The sequence below is a fragment of the Oreochromis aureus genome, linkage group 16 (genome assembly GCF_013358895.1).
Source record: "Oreochromis aureus strain Israel breed Guangdong linkage group 16, ZZ_aureus, whole genome shotgun sequence".
NCBI lineage: Eukaryota > Metazoa > Chordata > Actinopteri > Cichliformes > Cichlidae > Oreochromis > Oreochromis aureus.
In genome coordinates this window covers 15355238-15378550 of record NC_052957.1, presented here as the reverse complement: position 1 = coordinate 15378550, position 23313 = coordinate 15355238, and the positions used below count along the sequence as shown (strand labels likewise).

Here is a 23313-nt window from a genome sequence, read left to right as displayed (position 1 = left end):
CTGTTTGAGTGAATGTGCATGTGCAGTCTAGACTGCACCGTGGCTAATGGTGTGACACGCACTCTGGGCAACTGTTACCCTACCCTAGCCGTCTTTAACTGATAGATTGGTATAAATAAATTCAGAATTCAGAATAGTTTTCTTATAAATAATTGAGTTGAAGATACAGAGTTAATTTAGGTTTTTTTTTGGGGGGGGGGTTGTTTGTTTGTTTTTTAGTGCCACACACATGAAGGAAGCTGCATTAACCTTTCCTTTCACCGTTTCATAAAAAGTGGTAATTCAGTTGACTCTCTGTCCACCCCACCCCCCTCCAGTGTCCTGAGTAGACTGCTGAATCAGACCTCTCTCTCTGTTTCTTTTACTGCTGAACCATTGACTTCTATTGGTCTGGCGAGCCTCTCTACATTACCGGTGACCTTTGGTCGGTCTCATTAAGGAATATTTACCGCACATTACATTTATCAATATAGATGCCTTCATTAAAAGGACAGTGATATCATGGATTCAGGATCACTTCAGTGACTTCAGGCCCTGGGGACCTTTTTCAATATACTCCACCACAGTATCTCTCTAATTGTTGCACATTTGCATTTTGATGAGATACTGGTAAAGAATACCATGCGTACCTAATACAAAACAGATGCTAGCCTAACCCAACTGAAATCCAGAGCATGAAAGAAAGCTGTTTAAGCAGCCTATAAAGGCATATCTGTACAGCGGCTGTAGCATAACACTTTCTCCCAAAAGCATTGTGTTTTCCAATCAGAAGCTGGTGACAGGTAGGCGGATTGATTTGATTTTATACCAAAGCCTGCCCTTCTTACCTCAAAGAAGGGCAGGCTTCTTGTTTTCTATTTTGGTTTTGATTAGTACCTTTTAAAAATACACAGTTTTGGTGTTCCACAGGATCCGTGTGAAAATACCCAATTCCACCTATGCAGTTTTAATAAATGGAACTATTTATTCACCTAATGTGTACAATGAGTCTTAAATTAAAGTACAAACTAAAGGAACACATAGTATTCAGGAGATGTAGGCGCACTCGTTCATTAAAGACATACTGGGATGCCATTGCTGCTTTCATCATCTGAATGGGGACCTTCCCAAGCTCAGTGTTATCAGAATGTTGGAGATGTTGCTGGATCTACTGTACCTTTGAGAGCTGAGACATGACCTGGTTACATCGCACATGAAAAGGAGAGCTGATAGTGCTACAACACACACCCCAATCTGCACAGCAATGGCCCTCCTGGAAGTGAGGAAAACCACCTGCTGGTGTGACTGTCCAACGCGCAGCTGGATGATCTGCTGGAAAAAGTTGCTACCTTTGGTCCTGAATCACAGACAGGAAAGTATCAACTGTTTGCTCCTGCTGTCACATTCCAGCATAGCATGATACAAATCATTATTTGGGAGGGACCCAAGCAGAGGAAAGATGCTATGCCTCCATAGTGAAACAAACTAGCTGGGGTAGTACCGACATCTGACCTGGATGCCTCCTAAATGAGGTGTTTCATGCAAATTATGGAAATTATGACAGTCCGTCTGCAGCTTCATACTGACCATCAACCTGCAGAAAATGCCTGTTGCCAGATGGGCTAAAATATCAAAAATATGTAGTACAACCAGTCTGTGGGCTACTCCTGCTTTGCTGCCGTTTGTGCATCAGGTAACCTGGGAGGAGAGTTAAGTTCTGAAACCAAGTGTTAAACAATGAAAAGTATCCACTGCAGCCACTGTTTATCCTTTTTGTACGGCATATTTTTTTATGCTTGCTGGGACTTTGGAGAACTGCAGAGGAGCATTTTTGTGGTGGCTGAAAACTCCTTTCCGTAGGCGAATACTTCTCCAAATGGACACTACCACGGTAGCATAAATTAAACATAATGGAGGCCCCGGAGCAGACCAGGAACATGCGGTAGAGATTACATCTCTGGGCGGGCTGGTTGCATGTTTATTTAAATTAAACTGGGGTCAAAAAAGATGGATTGATTTCCCCCTTTAAATACGACACTTGAAATTACTGAAAACTTATTAATACCAGAATCAAAAGTGATGCCAGAATCAAAGAAGGGTAAATAAGCTGTTATTTAATAGTATGGATTGCACTTTAGATAAAAGCTGCAAGCTGTATAAAAAATTTAAAAAGTACAGATTTTAGTTTTAAGAAACTTGCAAATTAATTGTACTTGTAAAAATAAAAATAAAAAATTTCCTTTAGATTTCATTATTTGCATATGTCATAATACTTTGATTATTTCTTTTTTTGTTGTTAGTTTTGTTTGCATTTTTTTGTTTTTATTTTTTTGCTCTTTTAATTTGGTAAATTATTCTTGGGTCCCCAGGGGTCCCAGTGGTATTCCATGTATGCAAAAAATGTGGTTAGGTTAAGGTTAAAGGGTCAATTTACCAACATAAGGGAAAACATATTTTTTTTAGTATTTTCAAGCCAGATATGTAGCTACAGTGTTTGAGAGACCTTATAAGCTATGATTCTAGGTAGACAGTATTTTGTTTTCAGGTTTTTATTAGTGTATCCCAATTTCTTCACTGTGACTTGTAGAGTTGGCTAATGGCTAAAAAATGTGCTGCTTAAGGTAGGGTGACGCATGAGCCTTTAACACTGGATTTCACTTTGATCACAATGGCTGCACCTACACTGAATGCAATTAATAAGACAGGTCTTGTTTTCCCCTTTTGTTTTTCACGTAGAACAACACCAAGGTAACACATCCAGGACGGTGGATGTGCAGAGTGGAACGTTTGGTATGTAGCCTTTAATACGTATAACGACAACAGAGGGAGAAACAGCGCTTTGGTTTTATGTGTTTAGATAACGAGGACATCGCAGATAGTCTCGCACACATGAAGAACAGTTAAGTTATAATACATGACATATATTTAATACTCGTTAAACAAAAGATGTGGGAGCTGGAATTAATTGTGGCTACCTTTCATGAACGCCAACCCCCCTACGCCCAAAAGCATAAATGGTCTCTCCCACCGTAGCGGCGTCTGTCCTGTGCGGCGCTGACTGCAAATCAATGAAGCCCGTATAGTCGCTGAGTAGAAAAGAGACGGGGCTGGGCGACTGAAGTTGGGACAATTTGCGGAGGTTTCTGTTGCCGGATAGTCGACGACAACAAGGATATGTATACAGCGAATATGCGCAGAAACCAGTTTTCTTGTCTTTTAGCGGAGTAAGGAGGATATCTATCAACATATATTCTACTTCTACGTGGAGTTTGGTGCATTTCACCTGAAATTAGTAGCTTTAGCAACAACTAACACCTACTGTCCAGTTGAGGATGATTTTTGCCAATACTGGAAACCCGATAAGGACTCCGCATCGCAAACAGGTAAATAAACAAATATTTACCAAAGACCAGGCTTACGGCGTAAAGTTGACTCGTTGGCAGCCTTATAAAATAAGTCTGCATGACAGAATCGCACAGCGCACATAAACCGAACGTGAACCGAGAAAACTTTTTTGCGTGTTATTTAAAGTGGCAGCATTCACGTTTTGTGATGTAATCGCCACATAGGCTACTTATGAATAATGAGAATACCTGCTGCTCCTGGGCTGTGGTCCAGGTCCTGTAGTAGGGACAACATGAACTGGCCATCAACACCACTTTACATAAACTAAACCCTGCATAACAACTTCTAGGGTGCATGTTTACTTGCAACAGTCTGTATTTTGTTTGGTTTCTGTTTCATTACGCTCTCTGTCAGCGCAGTAAGCCACTGGCTGCTTTATCTATTCGAGAGCAAATGCATCCACTGAGTTTACTTGCTGAAGGCTACAGATCTTCCCCTCTATAGCGTATAATTACACAGTATGGATGGCTCATTGCCCACTGATGGATTCACTTTGTGCCAGTCACATATAGATGTCGAAAACACCCCTTGAGTCAAAGGTTTGAATAAGCATATTTACTTTGCGCCGCTCATGCTGTTATCCTGTGGCTAGAGCTCCATGGGTGAGGCCTGTTACTGGAAACCCTGTGTATATTTCCGGCTAGGATATGACGGGCTCCGCTGGTCTGTAGCTGGCTGATAAGATGTCGTCCTCTCCCCCATCTCAGTCTCTCGCACTCCTGCATCAGCCAGTTGTCTGAAAGCCAAATTCACTTTCAGCCCCACAGAAAAAGGGAGGTTACAGCCACCTGAGTCCCAGGCTTTGAAACATGAAGCTGTGGTCTTTGTGGCCGGAATCCTCTTTTAAGATCGCCTTGCCTTGTGTGTTGGTGTTATAAACAGTCACCGAGGTGCATGCATATAGGGCATGTCTCACTTTATATTATGCGGCATTTTTTTTAGAGCTGAAAAAAGTTTTTTTTAAAACAAAACTATTATTCGGCAGTGACTCTGCCGAGTTTAAAGATATAAGTTTTAAAGATATAACTTGGAGCTTTTGGTTGTTTTTCTTCATCTCCTTTCCTACTGTTTAAGTTCTTAATATGACAAATATATTTTGTTAATTATGTACCCAGAGATGGCATCAGCTATGCTTTTTTTCCAGGATGTGATTCATGTCTGCTTAAGAGTCTGTCTTTTGAGAGACCAAGAATTTAGCTTTAATAAGACTTGTCTTGTTTGTTATTCTTGTTTTTGGGTGGCACATTGGTACAGTGGTTTGGACTGTTGTATCACAGCAAGAGGGTTCTTGCTTTGTGTCGGCTGACTGTGTGGAGTTTGAATGCGCTCCCTGTGCCTCTCTCCATACTTCCTCCCAGAGTCCAAAAATATACTTGTTAGGTTAATTGGTGATGCTAAGCGTGGCCGTGTTGGCTCTGTGATGCAGTGGTGACTGGTTCAGGGTGTAGCCACCCACAGGCTTAAGTCCTCCCATAACCATCCACAAGAATATAAAAGGATTACGTATAGTGTATTTTAATGAAACTGTGAAGATAAAAAAAGATACAGAAGGTGTAGTAGTTCGTTAAGATTGAACGTGGATGATACGGTACTTGCAGTTTTTCTTCTTGAATCCCAGTGAGGTAATTATTGTTTAAATTTTTGGCCTGACAGTATGTGAAAAATCTGTGTTTGCTGTTATCAAGAGAAACACCATCTTAGGCAATTAATAATTTGACTTTTGTCAGTTGTTTCCCATTAATCTTTCTGTTCAAATTGATTAGCAATCTCACCATGCTTCAAAGAGCAGGTGACTGGCGGGTAAGGGTGAGGGAGATAGAGACTTTTGCCCCCAGTCAGTGGGAAAACAGTAGGTCAGGCTTGTTTCATGGTGAAGGCATGTGAGGCAGGCGACCAGTTGGTCACAAGAGAAGATCCTCTAGGCTGACGTCCAGATTTGGATTGCTCAATCCTGTCACCACTTCGTGCTTGGGATGCCATCAGCTTCCTCTCAGCGTGTGATTCTTCAAAGAGGGAGGTGGGGGAGGGATTGGAGGTCGGGGGTAATCACTGTCAGATAGTGAGGAGGGAGACAAATCCCCAAGGGGAGAAGTTCTGTCAGACTGGGACATCTGTGTCTTGTAAACACAAAGCTCAAAGTTGCTCAGTAGCCAGAGGACTTTTACTTTTGCTTTTTTTTATATTCCCCGCCTTCGATAAAGAGGCTCAGTAGCTAACAAACACAATGCTGAGACTGAAAGCGTTGGTTCACTTTGTGAAAAGACTGTCATACATTTATATTGAAGTCTGAAAAGCCATCCCTAAATAAGTAAAGCATGTTATAGCAGAATATTGATGTTAAAGGGTTTAGAGCTACACCTTAGATGACTGCCGATAGCTTATTCGACACCCTGAGGCATTGTGACGTTAGTGTGATGCTGATGTCAAAGCTACAGGTGGCTGTGTGGGCTGATTGTGCTGACTGCAGAGGTATGTTGGGGATTGCCCTGTATCTATGAATCAGTGGTATGCAAAAAAAAACGAAACTAAAATAATAATTCTCACACTGGACCTTACATGTTTCCATGATGGTTTCCAGGGTTCAGACAGATCCTTGTTTTTCCCCTTGTACGTGACTATTGTAGCAACATATATGAATGGATAATAAACCATGTTTGATTTTGATGAACCCTAGAAACGAGCCTAACCTATTGTTTCCCTGACGTACAACAGCAACCTGCCCTATTGTCACATCCCATGGCTCCACCCAGCCCGAGCACCAACAGCAGCACCAACAACAGCAGCAGCAGTAGCACTGCAGGCTGGGAGCAGCTCAGCAAAACAAACCTCTACATCCGAGGCCTGTCCCCTTCAACTACAGATCATGACCTGGTCAAGCTCTGTCAGCCGTGAGTACCACCGTCCTGAGTTGTCCTTTATTATCTGCCATTGATCATTCATTGATTTATTTCAGTTTGCACTGGTTGTAACTACTGAAATACACTATATGGACAAAAGCACGGGGTCACTTGAATATGACTCTGGAATATCGCGCCATGAAAGCCCCCAGTGCACAATTTTTGTCCTGATGTTTATGCAGGGGAGGTTTAAAACTCTGCAGTTGCTGAATCAGCAGAGCGTTGATGACTTTTACACACTGTGCACTTCAGCACTCAGCAACCTGCCTCTCTAACTTTACGTGGTGTGCCACTTCATGCCCGAGTTGCTGTGCTTACACTTACAGTTAATTGTAAAATATCCAGGAGGAAATAAATTTAACAAACCTGTTGCAGGGGTGATATCAAATAACCAGTTCTTTTACAAATGCTTGTAAAGGTAGACTGCGTGGCTTGTTGCTTTATTTTTATACAGCTGAATTCAAAGATTAAGAGGTGTGGCCCAGTGCTTTTGTTATACTGCAAATTTATGAGAATGCAAACGGGTTGATGTAAGAGGTAAATGTGTCATTTTACCAATATAACAGCAATATTCAAGGCTACACTTCAATACTGATTTAATAGTTATCTCAAGGATTATACATGGAAAGAGATAAATAGAACATAACTCAGCTTGACAGCATACAGGGCACAGAGTCAAGATTTCATATATCATATGTGTGTGGGGGAAAAAAAAAAAAGGTATGCAATGAGCTCATTCACAGCCCTCTTTGCGTCCTGATTGCTTTTTATATACCAAGGAGACAGACCATGGCGCCTCAGAAATTTCATTTCCTTTTTTCTCTGAGGCCCCATCTTAAAAATATGACAGTGAATAAGAAGGAAAAATGTGCGGTTCATTTGTATGCAGAGGCTTATAGGTAAATTTCGGGTCCAAAAGAACATTTTTGACCCTGGGGATTTTTTATTTTTATTTTTATTTTTTCGAATCATGTGAGGATGTAGTTGGAATCAGTTTATTTGTCGTGGTGTATATAGGTGCATCACAGAGATCACATCAAACGGGCTGCTTACCACTTCCTTTGTAAATATGGGAGCAAACAAGACTTGACTTGTGCATTCAGAATACCTCACTGGATCACAGTGAATGATCTGAAAGTTGTGATAAGCGGTTACGTGTTAGGTGCATGCATATGTTCTGCATTTTGATGGTACTGTAAGAGAAATAACAGGATCTGTAGTTGAGTAATTTAAAATTAATATTCAAGAGAAAGAGGGGTCAGAAGTTCATGCTCTTTCACCCAGTTTACCATCTGTAGCTTATATATCCTGCAGTTTGTTTCATGTTACATTGTGTCCTGAAGCAAGGGTATATAAACCCTTCAGATTGGAAAATACTGTACAATTTAAAAAATAAATAAAGATTCTGGAGATTTTCCTTTTGTCTCATTTTTCCCATTTTGGTCAAAGATTTTATTACTAACCCTTTTCTAGTTTGAAGAGGACTAAAATGTGTACCTACAAAAGCACTTTTTATCACTATTACATATTTGTGACAGAGCAATTTAGGGTTTTGTCTTAAGTAACATGGAAATTTAAAAGGGTGTCCTGATTAACAGGGAAAGTGTAGGAGCAATGTAGTGAATGGAAACTGTGGTGACCTGTAAGCATGACATGCAATGCAAAATGGTCAGGTACACCACTTTGCATTTGTTAAACTAATTTAAACTTTCAAGCGATGGATTGGAAAGACGACTAATGGCAAGAAAGAATAATTTGAATGCAATAGTCTTTGTATTTCATGAGGCATGGGTCTGTCAGTACTTTAGAGAAATCTGTCAGTGAAAAAGTCTTCTGTGAAGACAGTTTTAATGTGTATATAGTTCACTAGTAAGCCTAAATATAATCTTGAAACAGCCTGTGACACATAGGCTTTGCAAGGATGTTGCCCTTCATCACCCTCCTTCTTGTAAGAGACAGTGAGACTGTTAAAAGTTTAAAACGCTGGTTAAGTTTGGTCCAAGGCAAAGGGACTATTTGAAATTGGAGATGACTTGTTTGCAGCACTGTGGGGTTTTCAGCACCACATGGAAACCACTTCCTGTTTCTCATGTTTTTACAGTGATGTCATGGATTGTTGCTCAACCTTCTCTCAGTCAAAGTGTTTTATAACTGGCTTTGTCTGGTGCATAAACCTGCTAACAATACCTCGCCTTTCTGCTCCTCCCACAGGTATGGCAAAATTGTATCAACAAAAGCTATTTTGGACAAGACTACAAATAAGTGCAAAGGTGTGTCATGTTCTTTTTTTTTTTTTGTCTTACCAGCACTGCCCTCTTTTATCTCTCTTGAGATTCAATATGCATGAAAGGAAACTGCCACGCAACATATATAGCACCTACACATTCCTAAAATTCCCAAAAAACTGCAGCATCCAGGGTGTGACTTCTGTCATTAAAAAAACAAAATCAAGCAGACATGTAGTTTCAGATCATTTCAGGAAACAGACAGTCAGGCTGTTTAAAGCTGCCTCTCAGCTCGTGTTATTTTAAGCAGCGGCTCTTGTCGCTGGTTTGTCGCTGTCATGCACGGTGCCTAGGAGGAAGACGCGCCCAACTCTTCCTCTTCTTGCTGAGTGACACTGGTCTTATTCCAGTTCTAGTAGATTGCCCACCTGACTAAAGCAGGGCTTGCTGAATCTCTAGGGGTAATGGGATTAAGAGATCGCTTTGTCACTCTCTACTGGATTATAGAGATGCCAGTAAATCAAAGGCCTTCAGTGAAATGAGAAACCATTAAAGACCTTGCGAGGCTCTGACTGAATTTTAAATAGAACAGGCTTTTGCGATGACCTTACTTATCCACTTTTAAAACTGCCTTATTTGACTTTTTTACTGTTTTCATAAACTGTCAGACCAGATTCACGTAAAACGGTGTGACCCATTTTTTTTAGCTGGAACTGTTCTGATACATTCATCATGACTCATTTTAAATGTGTTCTATATATCAAGAACAGTAGAAGCTATAAACTATGTATACACCCTGTTTGTACCCCCATTACAAAGAGCTGAACTGACCCACTGGTATCTGCAGCCTCAGCACTTTTTTCCCCCTACTTTCAAAAAACATGCTGTCACATGCACACGCGCACATACACGCACAAATCAAGCATATTTATATGTATAAACAGAAAGAACTATATTATGTAATAGACAAACATACACATTTTAAAGTTGCGTCTTAAAATACAGAATGAATAGTTATCTCAAGGATAGCTATTGGTGGTTCTATAATTATGTTCTTGATATAGAGAAAGTCCTTGTAAGAGCAAGTCCCATCACTTGACATCGATCTATGAAATGCCTCTGAGTAGTTATTTGGGCAGTTATTGTGATGACCCCTTCTAAATGAATAAGGAGAGGGCTGTAGGTTTAATTTCAGTGGTTACTGGGGCATAAAAACTGCAGACCATCCAGTCAAATCCAGTACAAACTACTAAACTTGGCATAAGTTAAACTTTTATAGTTAAACTTCCAACTTTGCAGGTCTATAATTTCACAGCATTGGAGCTTTATTATTGGCTCAATTCAGAAAACCAAAATGATTCAGGTCTATAATTTAATAATTTAAAATGCATTTTGAAATAAGTACACTTTCCTATATGTTTGGTCTAATGAGCGAGGGGATACATTGGTGTGAAAGTGTTTGCCCCTTCCCAATTTCCTAGTGTTTCACATATTTGTCGCACTTACATGTTTCAGATCATCAAACATATTTTAATATTACACAAAGGTAACACAAGTTGACACAAAATGCCATTTTTAATCATTAATTTCATTGATTAACGTAGAAAAGTTATCCAAACCTACCTGGTCCTGTATGGAAAAAGTAATTGCCCCTCTTGTTAAATCGTGAATTAACTGTGATTAACCACATTTTTTTGGAAAGCTGAGTTTAGTTTCACTAAGCACACTCAGGCCTGATTACTGGCAGCCACTTGAACCAAGAAATCACTTTAATAAAACCTGTCTGACAAAGTGAAGGAGGTTTAAAGATCTCAAATAGCAACACATCATAACACGATCTAAAGAAACACTTGGAAAAAGTCACTGTCATCTCTCTGTCAGGGAAGGGTTATAAAGCAAATTCTAAGGCTTTGGGACTCAATTGAACCACGGTGAAAGCCACTATACACAACTGGAGAAAACTTGGAACAGTGTGAACCTTCCCAGGAATGACCGACCAACCAAAATTACTCCAAGAGCACATCAATGACATATCCAAGAGGTCACAAAAACCCAGAACAGCATTAAAGAACCACAGGCTTCACATGTCACAGTTAAGGTCAGAGTTCAAGATTCAACAATAAGAAACAGACTGGGCAAAAATGGCCTGTTCAATAAGAAAATCGCTGCTGACCAAAAAGCATTTGCCAAAAAACATCCTGATGATCCTGAAGACTTTTGGGAAACTACTCTGTGGACTGACGAGACAAAAGCTGAACTTTTTGGAAGGTCTGGAAGGCTAACACAGCATTTCAGAAAGGGAACATCATTCCAACAGTGAAATATGGTGGTGGTAATGTGATGGTTTGGAGCTGTTTTGCTGCCACAGGACCTGGAAGACTTGCTGTGGTAAATGAAACCATGAATTCTGCTCGTGATCTCACGCTGAAGCACATTTGGGTTCTGCAGAAGGACAATGATCCAGAACACACCTGCAAGTCCACCTTTGAATGGCTTAAGAAAAACAAAATGAACACTTTGGAGTGGCCTAGTCAAAGTCCTGACCTGAATCCAACTGAGATGCTGTGGCATGACCTAAAAAAGGTGGTTCATGCTCAAAAAACCCCCCCAATGTGGCTGAATTACAGCAATTCTGCAAAAAAGAGTGAGCCAATATTCCTCCACGGTGCTGTAAAAGATTCATTGCCAATTATCACAAATGTTCGATTGCAGTTGTTGCTGCTAAGGTGGCCCAACCAATTATTAGGCTTAGGGGGCAATTACATTCTCACACAGGGCCATGTAGGTTTGTATGTTTTCCCACCTTAATAATAAAACACCTTCATTTAGAAACTGCATTTTGTTTACCTGCGTCATCTTTGTGTAATATTTAAACTTGCTTGATGATCTGAAACTGTGACAAACATACAAAAAAAAAAAAAAAGGAAATCAGAAAGGGGGCAAACACGTTTCGTATGTCACACAGTTTAAACTGTCAACAACATGTTTCCCAGTTTGACTGCTGAGTGGCTCAGAGGACCTCCTATAGATTTAGTCAGAATTTGTTGAGAGCCATGTCTTCTCCTCATGTAATGTCTCTGGTCTAGAATGTCATCCTAATTATGTGTTTTGTCCCCTCAGGATATGGCTTTGTTGACTTTGATAGCCCCGCTGCAGCTCAGAAAGCTGTAGCTGCCTTGAAGACAAGTGGTGTCCAGGCTCAGATGGCAAAGGTAAGGATTCATTGCAGACTAATCCTGATATCACATCAATACAAATCACTCAGCTTCACTCTTTGTCCTCCTTCTGGCTAGTTGATCAACTTAAAACTAATCCTTAAGGTATTACATAGCAGGATTGCATGATATACGTTCCACAACCAGTATGCTCAATGGCTCTGATCACTGAATTGAATCATACAGGAAGTGTGTGCTGAGAACAGTCTCTATTTGTGTAATTACTGTATGTGTGACAAAAGTAACCCATGCACCAGTCTGTGGCAGCCTCTAGGTTGCTGCATGTGAATTATACAAGTACTTGTTGCAGGGTTGTCAAACATAAGGGCCAAGGGCCAGAATCGGCCCGCCAAAGACTCCAATCTGGGCCACTGGAAAGGAACAGGAAAAACAGGAACTTGGGAAATATGGGACACGATGTGCAGTGAGCTACCAGAACTTTTTTCTGTAATTTTATACATTTGTCATGTAGAAACACTAGCTTTTATTGTCATATCTCAGGGATTAAATGTGCAGTTAAACGTCTTTACACTGCCAGAAAGGGAAGTTTCACTTGTCTGGCCAAGATCAAAGTGGGCTGTATGTGGCCCTCAATGTAAAATGAGTTTTAATGTCCCTGGCTTGTACGGTGATGCTCTGCAAACAAGATTAGTGGAATAATAAGAAACAGTACTGTACACTAATACAGGCTGAATATGTACTCTGCTGGACTGCAGTTGTTCCATTTGCAGTAATTATTAATGAACAAAATGGTAGGTTAATGTGTAACAGGTATTTCTGGTGTGTGTGTGTGTGTGTGTGTGTGTGTGTGTGTGTGTGTGTGCTTTTAGGAGTTGATGTTCAATGAGCTGTGAGGTCATAGTTAATGTCTTGTCAAAAGAAAGTAGTAAGTACTTGTACTTGACTGCTGTCAAAAGGACTCTACCAAGACATTTGCTGAATCTCCAACCTCTTCCTGCAGCTTTCTACCTGGTGTCTTTCTTGCTGTCATTGATGGTCTTCTTCACTTGTGTTCTATCAGTTTCCATTTTGGTTCTCATTTGTACAAAACTAGTTGGACTTCTGTTGCATTTGTTATCATTGTTTAGTACATTTCTCCTTTTGAGGCAAAGTGCATTTGTTAATATGCTCATGTTCTCATAAATGGATGAACACAGAGCATTCCAAAAAACTAACTTCAATCTGAAAGTTTGAGGATTTTAAACATTTAAAGAAACAACAACATTGTGACATGTTTGCTGGGATTGGTCAGTATTTCCTTGACATGTTTTTCTTCTGTTGAAGCTTGCAATCAGTTAATGCTCAGCTGGATTGGATCTACTCATCAGAAGCTTGTTCAAGTAGATCAAGTTGCAGTTGTTGCTCAGCTCCTATAAATATGGCTGTGAACTGTGTTACGCGTTAAGTAGCGCCGTGATGTTGGGAAACATGACATCAGGACAAAGTGACTCAAATTGTTCTGTGTCAAACTCTCAGGGCTTGACTGAAAGTTTTAAAGGTATATGAAACTCCAGTGCACTTTGGAGAAACGGTATCAGTTATGCTAAAATGGCAGTGACGCAGACCAGAAGTTACTACATCATTACGAAATCGATACATAAAGCTTTTTTTCACAGATGCATGATTAGCAAAATAAAAAGTCAAAGATTCCAAAAACCAAAAGAAGGCTCTCAGAATGTGATTGGTGATCTCTAAACTGCATTTAAAAAGAGGAGAAGCCAAATTCTCATGTAAATGACGGCTTCATATAAGGAGTCAAGGGTACTGCTGCGTATCAAATACTTTGCGACACATTGTTTTGGCAGTATTCAAGAAATTATTCTGCAGCAGGACAGTGTTGCAAAATATAGTCAACACTTTGCAAGAACCATTTTAACACCAAAGAAGACCACGGAGGACTTCACTCCACAATTACATGACCTTAACCCGTCTGAATATTTATGGGGACACTTAATTAATGAGAGAAATCAAATAGATTCCTCATATCATAGGACGTTTTTTCAAACTGCAGTGGGATGACATGGATCATCAGGCTTTGTAGAGTACATATCAGATCACGTACATGTTATCATTAAAACCAGTAGGGGGTCATACCAAATACCAAAATAAAATTCTTTGGTGGTCTGTTTATAACAAACATTATTTTCAGCTTTTATAAATGATGTTAGATTAGTTTATTAGAAAAGGCCCCACTCAATAATACATGAAGCAGAAGTGACTCTGTCTGTTAACTTGAATGAAACTCTTAATAAGGAGCTGAAGTTTGTGGGAGATTAGAGAACAGACCATAAATTCATGTTAAATTTGAGCAAAACAAAGCAGATTATACTACAGCTCTAAACAATATTTTAATATTTAATGTTTTATCTGAAATTGCTATTGTCTAAAAAAAGTAGTACTGTGAGTAAAATTGGCGATGGTGACACAGCTCGATTATTTTTCATCACTTCATGTATATCCATGCGCTCCTATGGTATGTCTGTCCAGGCTGATAATATTCTACCCACTTCAAAGACTTTTCATTAAATCTCTCAATATAATCGTATATTTGTACAGCAGTTCAAGTTAGAGTTTTGAATATTGTTAAATGAATATACAGGAATATAAAATAACAGATGGTTCGATGGTGGGCTCTGAAGTCATGTTATTTTACTTGTGGCTTTATATCTTTCAGAAAAGGAAATGAATAATTGAGAGTTGTTTTGGTAACAGTGGATTGTCTGGAAAAAATTAGTTCACCTTCCCACACAACACTGAGCAAGGAGCAAGTGTCCTCTGTCATGTCCGTGTCTGCGGGATCCTGCCCCAACCAGTATGCTTTTTTTTTTTTTTTTTTTTTTTTTTTTTTAAATACTTAAATATTTTAAATACTAAAGGCCACGCTTAAGTTAAATGCTGTTGAGAAAGGTAAATGCAATTATAAAAAGTGAGGATTTTATGTTACAAAGTTCTGAACAATACTATAAGGAACAAATATAAAAGGTTAACGTTAAAAATCAATGTTTCTTAAGGTTTTAGATACTTCGTTATGTGCGTGCCATTGTCACTGTTACTTCGATTTGGATCATTAAGGCAAAACTGAATCCAGATAGAAATAGATAAGCTATTGAAGTTGACTTACTGGATCTTTGAAATGAGGTCATTCACCTCAATCTAACTTCGGTTTACATAAGTCACAAGTAACGGTAAATACTAGTTCAAAATTCCCCGTGAATGTTTACAATTAAGTTATGTCTAACAACCATAAAAAGAAGCTCACTTATTTATTGATTTATGGGTGTCCACTCTGGCAAAGATCTAACAGTTTAAGCAGAGCCTGTGTGAACTTTAGCTTCACTTCCTGCTCTTAGCTGAAAGGAGTACAACCCGCTGTTTGCTTCTGCTGCTGATGTGTGTTTAGAGATGCTCTTCTGCATATGTTGATTGTAATTGGAGTTGGACTCGCTGTCAGTTTAAAGCAATTTGACTGTTTTCCTCTGACTTGTGGCATCAACAGTATGCTGGATATTTTCTCCTTTTCAAACTATTCTCTGTAAACCCTAAAGATTGCTGATCTGCTGGGATTTTCCCACACAACAGTTTCTGAAATTCTCAGACCAGCCCATCTGGCACCAGCAACCATTCAATTTTGAGGGTTAAATCCTATGTTTGAACACATTGCTATTGTTTGGTGTTGCCTAAGCTGCAGCTAATTTGTTGTCATTCCATTTTCTGTTATTGTTGCTGCTTATGAAAAACACAACACAGATGCTTATGGTGAGAGGCCTCTCCCCAGGGATTCATAGCTATCTCTTGCAGTTCTGCTGATGCTCTTAAAATACATCAAGAAACCAGCTGCGAGCCTTAAGCCACCATGAGCCGCATGCAAATATCTTCTTATCAGTGCTCTTAGCCAACCCCTTATTACTGAAAACTCCCAAAGGAGACACAGAAACCCATTACTGAGGATAAATAATATGGAATTCCTAAGGAAGTGGCTCCTTTCCTCTTCCAACTACTAAAAAGTCAGTGTGGATGTGATATTACAAAGGAATATTTTTCCTGGTGTGTTTAAGGCATTTCTGGTATTGCAATTACAATGTTTTGACATATGTGTGGGGTTTTTTTCTCTCTCTTTTTCTTCTTCTTCTTCTTGCTCTTCTTCTTCTTCTTCTTCTTCTAAGCAACAAGAACAAGACCCAACAAACTTGTACATCTCGAACTTGCCTGTGTCTGTGGATGAGCAGGAACTGGAGAACATGTTAAAGCATTTTGGCCAGGTCATATCAACTCGCATCTTGAGGGACTCCAGTGGAGTCAGCAGAGGAGTGGGCTTTGCAAGGTGGGATTCTTTTGTAATTTATTGTCAGATATAGAACTTGAAATAGTATTGAGAGGCTGTTTGCATACCGCACTGGTATGACTAAACCAAATAGGCACATGAAATAATTGAAAAACATCTCTGGCCTCTACCTAGCATTGTATATTGTTTGTTGAAAAATTGTTGGATTGCTTCCTGGCCAAAAGAGGTATCTTTACAACTATAAACAGGAAGGGACTACTTTTGGCCACTAAAACATAAGTGTTGTCAAGTCCAGGAATAGAAACATGTGTGGCATGGACCTTTCCAGACAGGCGAGAAAATCAACAGGAAGTCTGATATTAACTTATTATTAACAATGCCACAGTTTTAATCACATCTGCTATGTTCTACTTGATTTTTACCAGTCATAAAGTAAAAATAAATCTTTATATCACTAAAAAAAGATGATTCTTGTTGTAAAATTCTCAGTGCCCTTTTCAGAATTTGTTTCACTTCTTAAAAATAATATCTAAAAACATACAGTGGGGCTGTTGTTGATTAACAAAGAAACTGTTCACGTATGGACAAATGGAAACGCCTTTAAAAATAGTTTCACAATGACTGGTTTATTTAATTGCAGTGGTAATACTCGCTTCCGCCAGTCGTACTTGCATAACCTGACATTTAACTAAAATACCTGACAGTCAAAGCCATGGTAAAAACATGGCAAAACAGAAAATATCATATTTCATCACGGGAATCTTTTTGTGCATGTCCAAAACTGTTCAAGTTGATTCTACAAGAGATGCACGCCATGAACTTGTAGATAAAAATCTTTTATGACAAACCACCGCTTCCACCAACTGATAAAGAAGTCATTTTAGGAAAGCACCTGACGCCTTGTTGCTGCAAATGTCACTTCTGTTGTTTTTCACTCTGTCTTTGGGCTTCAGGATGGAGTCAACGGAAAAATGTGATGCAGTCATTTCACACTTCAATGGAAAGTTCATTAAGACACCTCCAGGTGTACCAGGTAAGAACATACACTATACCTATACTATATTTGGTGGTGTATACAGTACAAAATACTACATTTAAGGTTTAACACCAATGTCATTAACAAAAAGATGTGATAGAAAATAAAGTCTGTCTATTAGGGCTAGTCTGCATAGGATTGGGTGGAGTTGTATGGGCAAGATGAAGTGACTGGCTCAGTGGTTCATTCTTCCAACAGGAGTCAGTGAGTCTGCTGGTAAAGAGCTCATATACACTCAGCCCTAAGAGGCAGAGCATAGACAAAGAAAACGAAAGAGCTGCTCTGTGTGGCTTTCACTCCCTCTCTAAGCGTTTTAATTGGATTATTAGACTGAAGTAGTCTCTGCTGGCCGTGCCTCGTTCAGGAAGGGGAGGGGATTAAAGCTCCACAGCTGCCAAATTAGATGTCTGTGTTCCCAGGCTGGCTAGTAAATGTGTACGCCTAGGCTTCAGGGAGTGACTGACTACACAGAAAATAATGGCGAACAATGAGTCTGTGCAATAGTGTTTGTTAAACACAAATCTCATATTTCATTCTCTTGCCATGCCTCTTTTTTTTTTTTTTTTTTTTTTTTCATTTTAGCGCCAACTGAACCTTTGCTCTGCAAGTTTGCTGATGGTGGACAGAAAAAGAGACAAAGCCAGAATAAATTTGGCCAGAATGGTCGACACTGGGGAAGGGATGGTGACTCTAGACTGGTAAGTTGATGGAATGAGTCTCAGCTACTAATCCATGGGCAGATAGGAATAATAATAAAGGGCAAACTTCTGAGGTCTGTGCTATGAAACAGGATTTGAAGCTCAGCAATGGTAACTTCAGATTTACTTGGTAGCTTGTTTTTTGTGTCATGACAATAGTTTGGTTTTTAATGGGTTACAGTGCCATAACAATTTAACTTGAAAACCTCATCTGCTCCAGAAAATGGCGTCACTGTTCCTAGAAAATCCCGTGGATTTTGGTGCAAAGATTCCTTAGAGGGTCTCTTAAGAGAGGTTTTAGAGTCAATCTTGGGTATCTATATAAGAAATCAGATTCTCAGTGGAAAGACTGAGGCCTATTGTTCTATGGGTCTTTGTATAATTATATGACCCTAAAACACACATTTAAAACACTAAAGTCTTGTATTCATTAACGTCATAAGATTTGCAGATAAACCTACTCGCCAGTTTAAATGTTACATTCTTTTTCTTTTGCTACCATGAAATTTGGATAGTATACCAGCTAGAGGCGCGGGTCACATTATTCATTATTTCTGCCTTAATGATGCCTTAATGTTTTCTTCCTTGCTTTAGATGCTCATTTGCTTGAGATTTCTTTCTTTTTTCGTTTTTTTTTTAAATGCAGCTTACAGGTCTGTAAACTTTTGTGATGTTGTGCCCATCAGTTCACTGATAACTAGGTTTGGGAAGTCCTGGGTTTAATTATGGAGATGGCACTGAGTAAGATAAAGGCAGGCAGTAAAAGCTGTCACATTTCACAATGTTGTGTTCAGCTTATTCAGAAAAGAAACTTTTGGCTGCTCCCTTATTCACGAGGGGTCATCACAGCAGGGAGCTCCGCATGTTTGATTTGGCAGACTTTTTTTTAAATGCCGGATGCCCTTCCTGACGCAACCCTAAAGGGAATTCTGTCTCCTCCCAGGATCAAACTTGGGATTTGCTTGTTAGGGAAATGTGTAAATCACTACACTATGGAGCCACTTCTTTTTGTTCCATGTACTGACTGACTGACTTTTTTGTTTGTTTGTTTTAAGCCTGTTAGTAGCCCTCATCACTGCCAGCCGAGGGTTTTGTTTTTTTTTTGTTTTGTTTTTTTGTTTTTTTTATTCCCCTCCAAATCATTAATGCTTGTAAAATTGTCTGCTCATATTCCGAGTCCACCTATGTCATAGTTCTCACAGTTCTCCGACAGTGCTTCAGACAAATCAGGCGATGCTTTAGGCGGAGCTGGTAGAGGACAAATATCTGTGGAGTCTAATCTCAATGGCCCTGTTCTATGGAGGAAAGCTAAAAAGTAGTACCCTTGGTCAGTACACCAGGTGAACTAGTAGCTGAAGTACCTTCATAGATCATCATCAAACCACCTTGCTTTGTGACTATTATCACACAGTCCTTTCAGAGAAACCTGCAGCAGTGTAATAAACACTCCTTGAATGAGGGAGTGTTCATTGCATTATTGCATTGCTTTTAAAGCAAGCAAATGCTGTGGCATGTAGTATTTTGTTATTGAGAGAAGAAAGAGAAAGCTTGGTTGTGTCTTATTTTAGAACTGCAAGCATTAAAAATGTCAGAAGTTAAAATTTGTATAGTAGGCTAGGAGATAGATTTCCTCAATGAGTTTCACAGATACTAATAATACACATGACCACACTGCATACTCAAAAATGGTGAACTTGTTTGCTCTGTCATTCACCCTTTGCACAGTCACAAAATGTGTCAATTGAGCATTAGCACCCCTTCAAGATGAATGTATTTATATATTACGCTGTGAAGATAATCGGATTCATTGGGCAAGCTCCAGAGAAATGCAAATGTACAAGCATGCTAGTTCTGTCATTCAAGCTCAGGGCTTCTTAGTGACGTTGCAGAAAAGCTTTCTGGTTCTGAGAAAACTGGGGTGGTTTGTTTGTGTGGTTGTTTGTTTGTTTGTTTGTTTGTTTGTTTGTTTGTTTGTTTGTGTGGTTGGTTTGGTTTTTGTTTTTTTTGGGGGGGGGGGGTGCCAGCTAGGCTTTTTTCATTAACTGTTGGAAAAAGCACTGACCAATTCAAAATGCTACAGCGGGTTAGAATAATCCATTTCTTGCAACTCTGTGGTATTTAAGCTGCAGAGCAAGAAAGATTGCATATTTCTGCTGTCTCTACTGTGGGTACTACTCATTGTACATAGACTGTACAGTCTGCATTCAGTCAGCGCTATATCAATAAGCTCTTTTTAAAGAGCAATTTCCATGTCACTGGTCACCGCTGAACTCATTTGTTTTATCGTATGGGTGTGACACTCCTGTCAGCAGATTATCCTGTCTTCGTTCCTAGGCTCAGCATTAACTTGCACTAAAGGTCCGACTCTAGTTTTAGTTCCTCTTCTACAGGGCATGAATGTATGTGTCATACATTGTGTGCTATACCAAATGAATGAACTAAAAGGGAATTATAAGTAATGACTGCAACTTCTGTTCCCAAAAAAGAGGAACAAAGTACAACACCACTGTTGGTCTGTTTCTTAATAGCAAAGCGGTTTCATCTGCAAAATGAAGCCATCTAACATCTGGTTTGTGAAGGCTGGAGCGCACTCATCATCACAGGTCCTTAAATCCTGGGATAGAAGTGTCAATTGATTCCTTGATACCTCATACAATGTGCGCCCCACTTCACGGAGCACAAGTTATAGCTATAACCGTTGTAACATTATTAGTCCACAGCATGTGCTGTTCAAGGCACTGCATTTCTATTGCGTGGTAATAATTTCTGGCTAGCTCTAGTGCTTTACACTTTGAGAAAACAAAACAAAACAAACCACCATCATTCGTCTTCTATATGTTCAAGACACTCCCTAATACAATTCAAAGTGTTACATAGGTTACATTTTTCAAAAGCTAAACTAGCAAAAATATTTCCGAACATAGACCCATCATGTGATAGATGCAAACAGGCTCCAGCTACTTCCCTTCATATGTTTTGGTCCTGTCCGAAAATTGCTCCTTTCTGGTCATCATTTTTTGAAGTCATCTCTAAAGCCTATGCTTATAACATCTCGCCTTCCCCCTTGGTGGCGATTTTTGGTTGTTTCTCTGGTATTGCGTCTTCTGTTCCCCCTGCCCATTTACAGAGGGTCATTGCCTTTTTGTCATTATTAGCGAGACGCCTGATTTTATTTAAATGGAAGTCTCCTACTGCTCCTTCACACCACCACTGGATAAGGGATGTTATGCAAAATGTCAAACTGGAAAAAATCCGATGTACTCTCAACGGATCCATCTGCAAATTCCACACAACATGGGACCCTCTGTTAACATACGTCAACAATCTACCTGGTCTGGAACTGGAATGTTGAATGTTTTTGTTTGCCCTAGAACAGTCCTGTAAAAGCAATTGAGAGGTGCACCGCCCCCTTTTTTTTTTTTTTTTTTTTTTTTTTTTTTTTGCTGTTGTTGTTGTTTTTCTGTTTGTTTGTTTCCCTTTTCCTGTCTTGGTATTATCTGTCTTTATGATTTGCGGGGATTGTTGTTTTGTGGTTATTTGTAAAATAATAAGAATGCTATGTATGACAATTGGAAAACTACAAATAAAGTGTTTATACAAAAAAAAAAAAAAAAAAAAAAACACCATCAGCTGACTGTTTGGTCAGTCAGTACAAACAGTGTTTATTTAAAAAAAAAAAAAAAAAAAAAAAAGATGAACATCTTCTGTTCCCAACAAACAGAAGTGTATATAGACCCAGTGTCACACCACAGATGATGGTTTTATGTTATTTAAAGTTGCAGACTTCATCTAAGTTGATAAAGTCCTGTCTTCTTTTCCCTCAGGCTGGAATGACACTCACGTATGATCCCAGTTCAGCTGCTATGCAAAATGGGTAAGTTAGATAAACATGTATAATGCACTGTTGTTGTTTCAATATATTTACGTCATATAATATAATATTCTCAATTCTACTTTCACAGATTTTTTCCAGCACCATACAGTATTTCAAACAGGATGATTACTCAAACTTCCATGTCTCCCTACATGTCTCCGCTTTCTACATATCAGGTTTGAATACTTTTTCTATTGATGAATATGCACTTTAAAACATATGTATGTAAAATACGTGAATATTGTGATAGAAATATGTAATTTAGTTTCAAAAATACTCGTTAAACATGTGTCTTTGAGATTTGAAATAGTTTTGGGGGGGGGGGGGGTTTGGAGATGTAGGTCAAGTATGTGACAAATGTCAGTATAGCCTTTTATGCTTGTTTATGTGCCAATCACAGTAGGACGTGATCTCTGGAAATAGCATTTGCTCTGAGCCAGACTGTTTACCGAGCGTGTTTGTTGATGTTCCAGATGCAGAACCCATCCTGGATGCCTCATCAGCCTTACATCATGCAGCACCCAGTAAGAACAAGAGTTCTCTCGTGTTTTGTTCTGTTTCTTTTTTAATCATAATACTCTTAGTCACGAAATATGTCTTTGGTTTAGTGTAAACAGACGGACACTTAAAGTAGTAGTTACACACAGGTGACACTGATTTTTTTTTTTTTTTTTTTTTTTTTTGAGGACTGAGCAATGTGTTTGTGTATGGGTGTCTAAATGACTGTTTTGGATGGACCGTATGAAGCTGTGTATTTAATGACAGATGCTAAATGATTTCTAACAGATTTAAAATATGATAGTCTTAGTTTGAAAATGAGTTGGCAACAATATACAAACAGTGTCTGATGCATCAGGCCAGTCGAGATGTTTATAGCCAACTTGCTCAAATTGTAAATTTCACCTTCTTCTGCTTCTGCAGGGTACAGTGATATCGCCCTCTATCGACCCATCTCTGTCACTGCAGCCTCCTTCCATGATGGCGCCTCTCACTCAGCAGATGGGTCACCTCTCCTTGGGTAGTGCAGGAACGGTGAGAGAAACCTGCATGAGATTAACTGAGAGATTGTGTGACTCATTATACTTTTGTCTGAGGAAAAAAAAAACTATTAAGATATGCTTATTTTGGTTTTTGAATAGTCTCATTTTCCATTTTCTTGCAGTTTATGGCTCCAAATACAGCTATGCAAGGAGCATATATCCCACAGTATCCACATCTGCCGGCAGCCACTGTTCCTGTGGAAGTATGTGCAGCAACAAAATTGCAGCCTCACTTTTAGCAAAATATTTTGTCCTCCCCAAAAAACTGAGTTATTACTCTTTCTTTCAGGAAAACAGTGCACAGTCACATGTGGACTCATCCGGCAATCATTCCCCCTATTCCTATCAACAAACCAAGTAGTGCTGAGGTAACCTTTGGACAACAGCCCTCACAACATTGTCTACAAACGCAGCGGACGCTAAGGATCTTTCACTGTTTTGCTCAAATGTTTAAAGTGATACTATTTCGGGTATCATTTTCAGAGCGTACACCTAAGTTCATCAGATGATTCAAAGTTTATTTAAAGAAGTTTTATTTTCATACTAGAACGTTTATTTTTTACTAGGGGTGGCCACAGGACACAAGAAAGAATCACGTGTCCAGTTGTGCAAATATGTTTTCTGTTCACTATTTTCCTGAGGATTTTTTTTTTTTTTTTTTT

General features: G+C 39.2%; 2 protein-coding genes across 3 annotated transcripts in view; one reads left to right on the top strand and one right to left on the bottom strand.

Moving 5' to 3' along the window:
* The window catches only part of tank (TRAF family member-associated NFKB activator), a 17234-nt gene extending 13124 nt beyond the window's left edge, over positions 1-4110 (bottom strand). For both annotated transcript variants that reach the window (XM_039600196.1, XM_039600197.1), the window contains exon 1: positions 3944-4110. In XM_039600196.1, coding sequence (XP_039456130.1) covers positions 3944-3957 — 14 coding nt within the window. In that variant the 5' untranslated portion in view covers positions 3958-4110. The remainder of the gene's footprint in view (positions 1-3943) is intronic.
* Positions 3044-23313, top strand: LOC116323000 (RNA-binding motif, single-stranded-interacting protein 1-like). Its single transcript, XM_031743257.2, has 13 exons — positions 3044-3362; positions 6097-6272; positions 8493-8551; positions 11627-11718; positions 15885-16042; positions 16957-17036; positions 17622-17737; positions 21562-21611; positions 21700-21787; positions 22085-22135; positions 22533-22643; positions 22774-22854; positions 22941-23313. Exons 1-13 carry the CDS (start codon positions 3312-3314, stop codon positions 23010-23012), a joined length of 1185 nt encoding a protein of 394 aa, XP_031599117.1. The 5' UTR covers positions 3044-3311; the 3' UTR covers positions 23013-23313.

Bases quoted from the DNA above. Each gene is read 5' to 3' on its own strand.
- LOC116323000 (XM_031743257.2), top strand. From the start codon at position 3,312: ATGATTTTTGCCAATACTGGAAACCCGATAAGGACTCCGCATCGCAAA. The intron at 6,273-8,492 runs GTGAGTACCACC...CTCCTCCCACAG, and splicing joins CTGGTCAAGCTCTGTCAGCC to GTATGGCAAAATTGTATCAA. The intron at 21,612-21,699 runs GTAAGTTAGATA...CTACTTTCACAG, and splicing joins TCAGCTGCTATGCAAAATGG to ATTTTTTCCAGCACCATACA.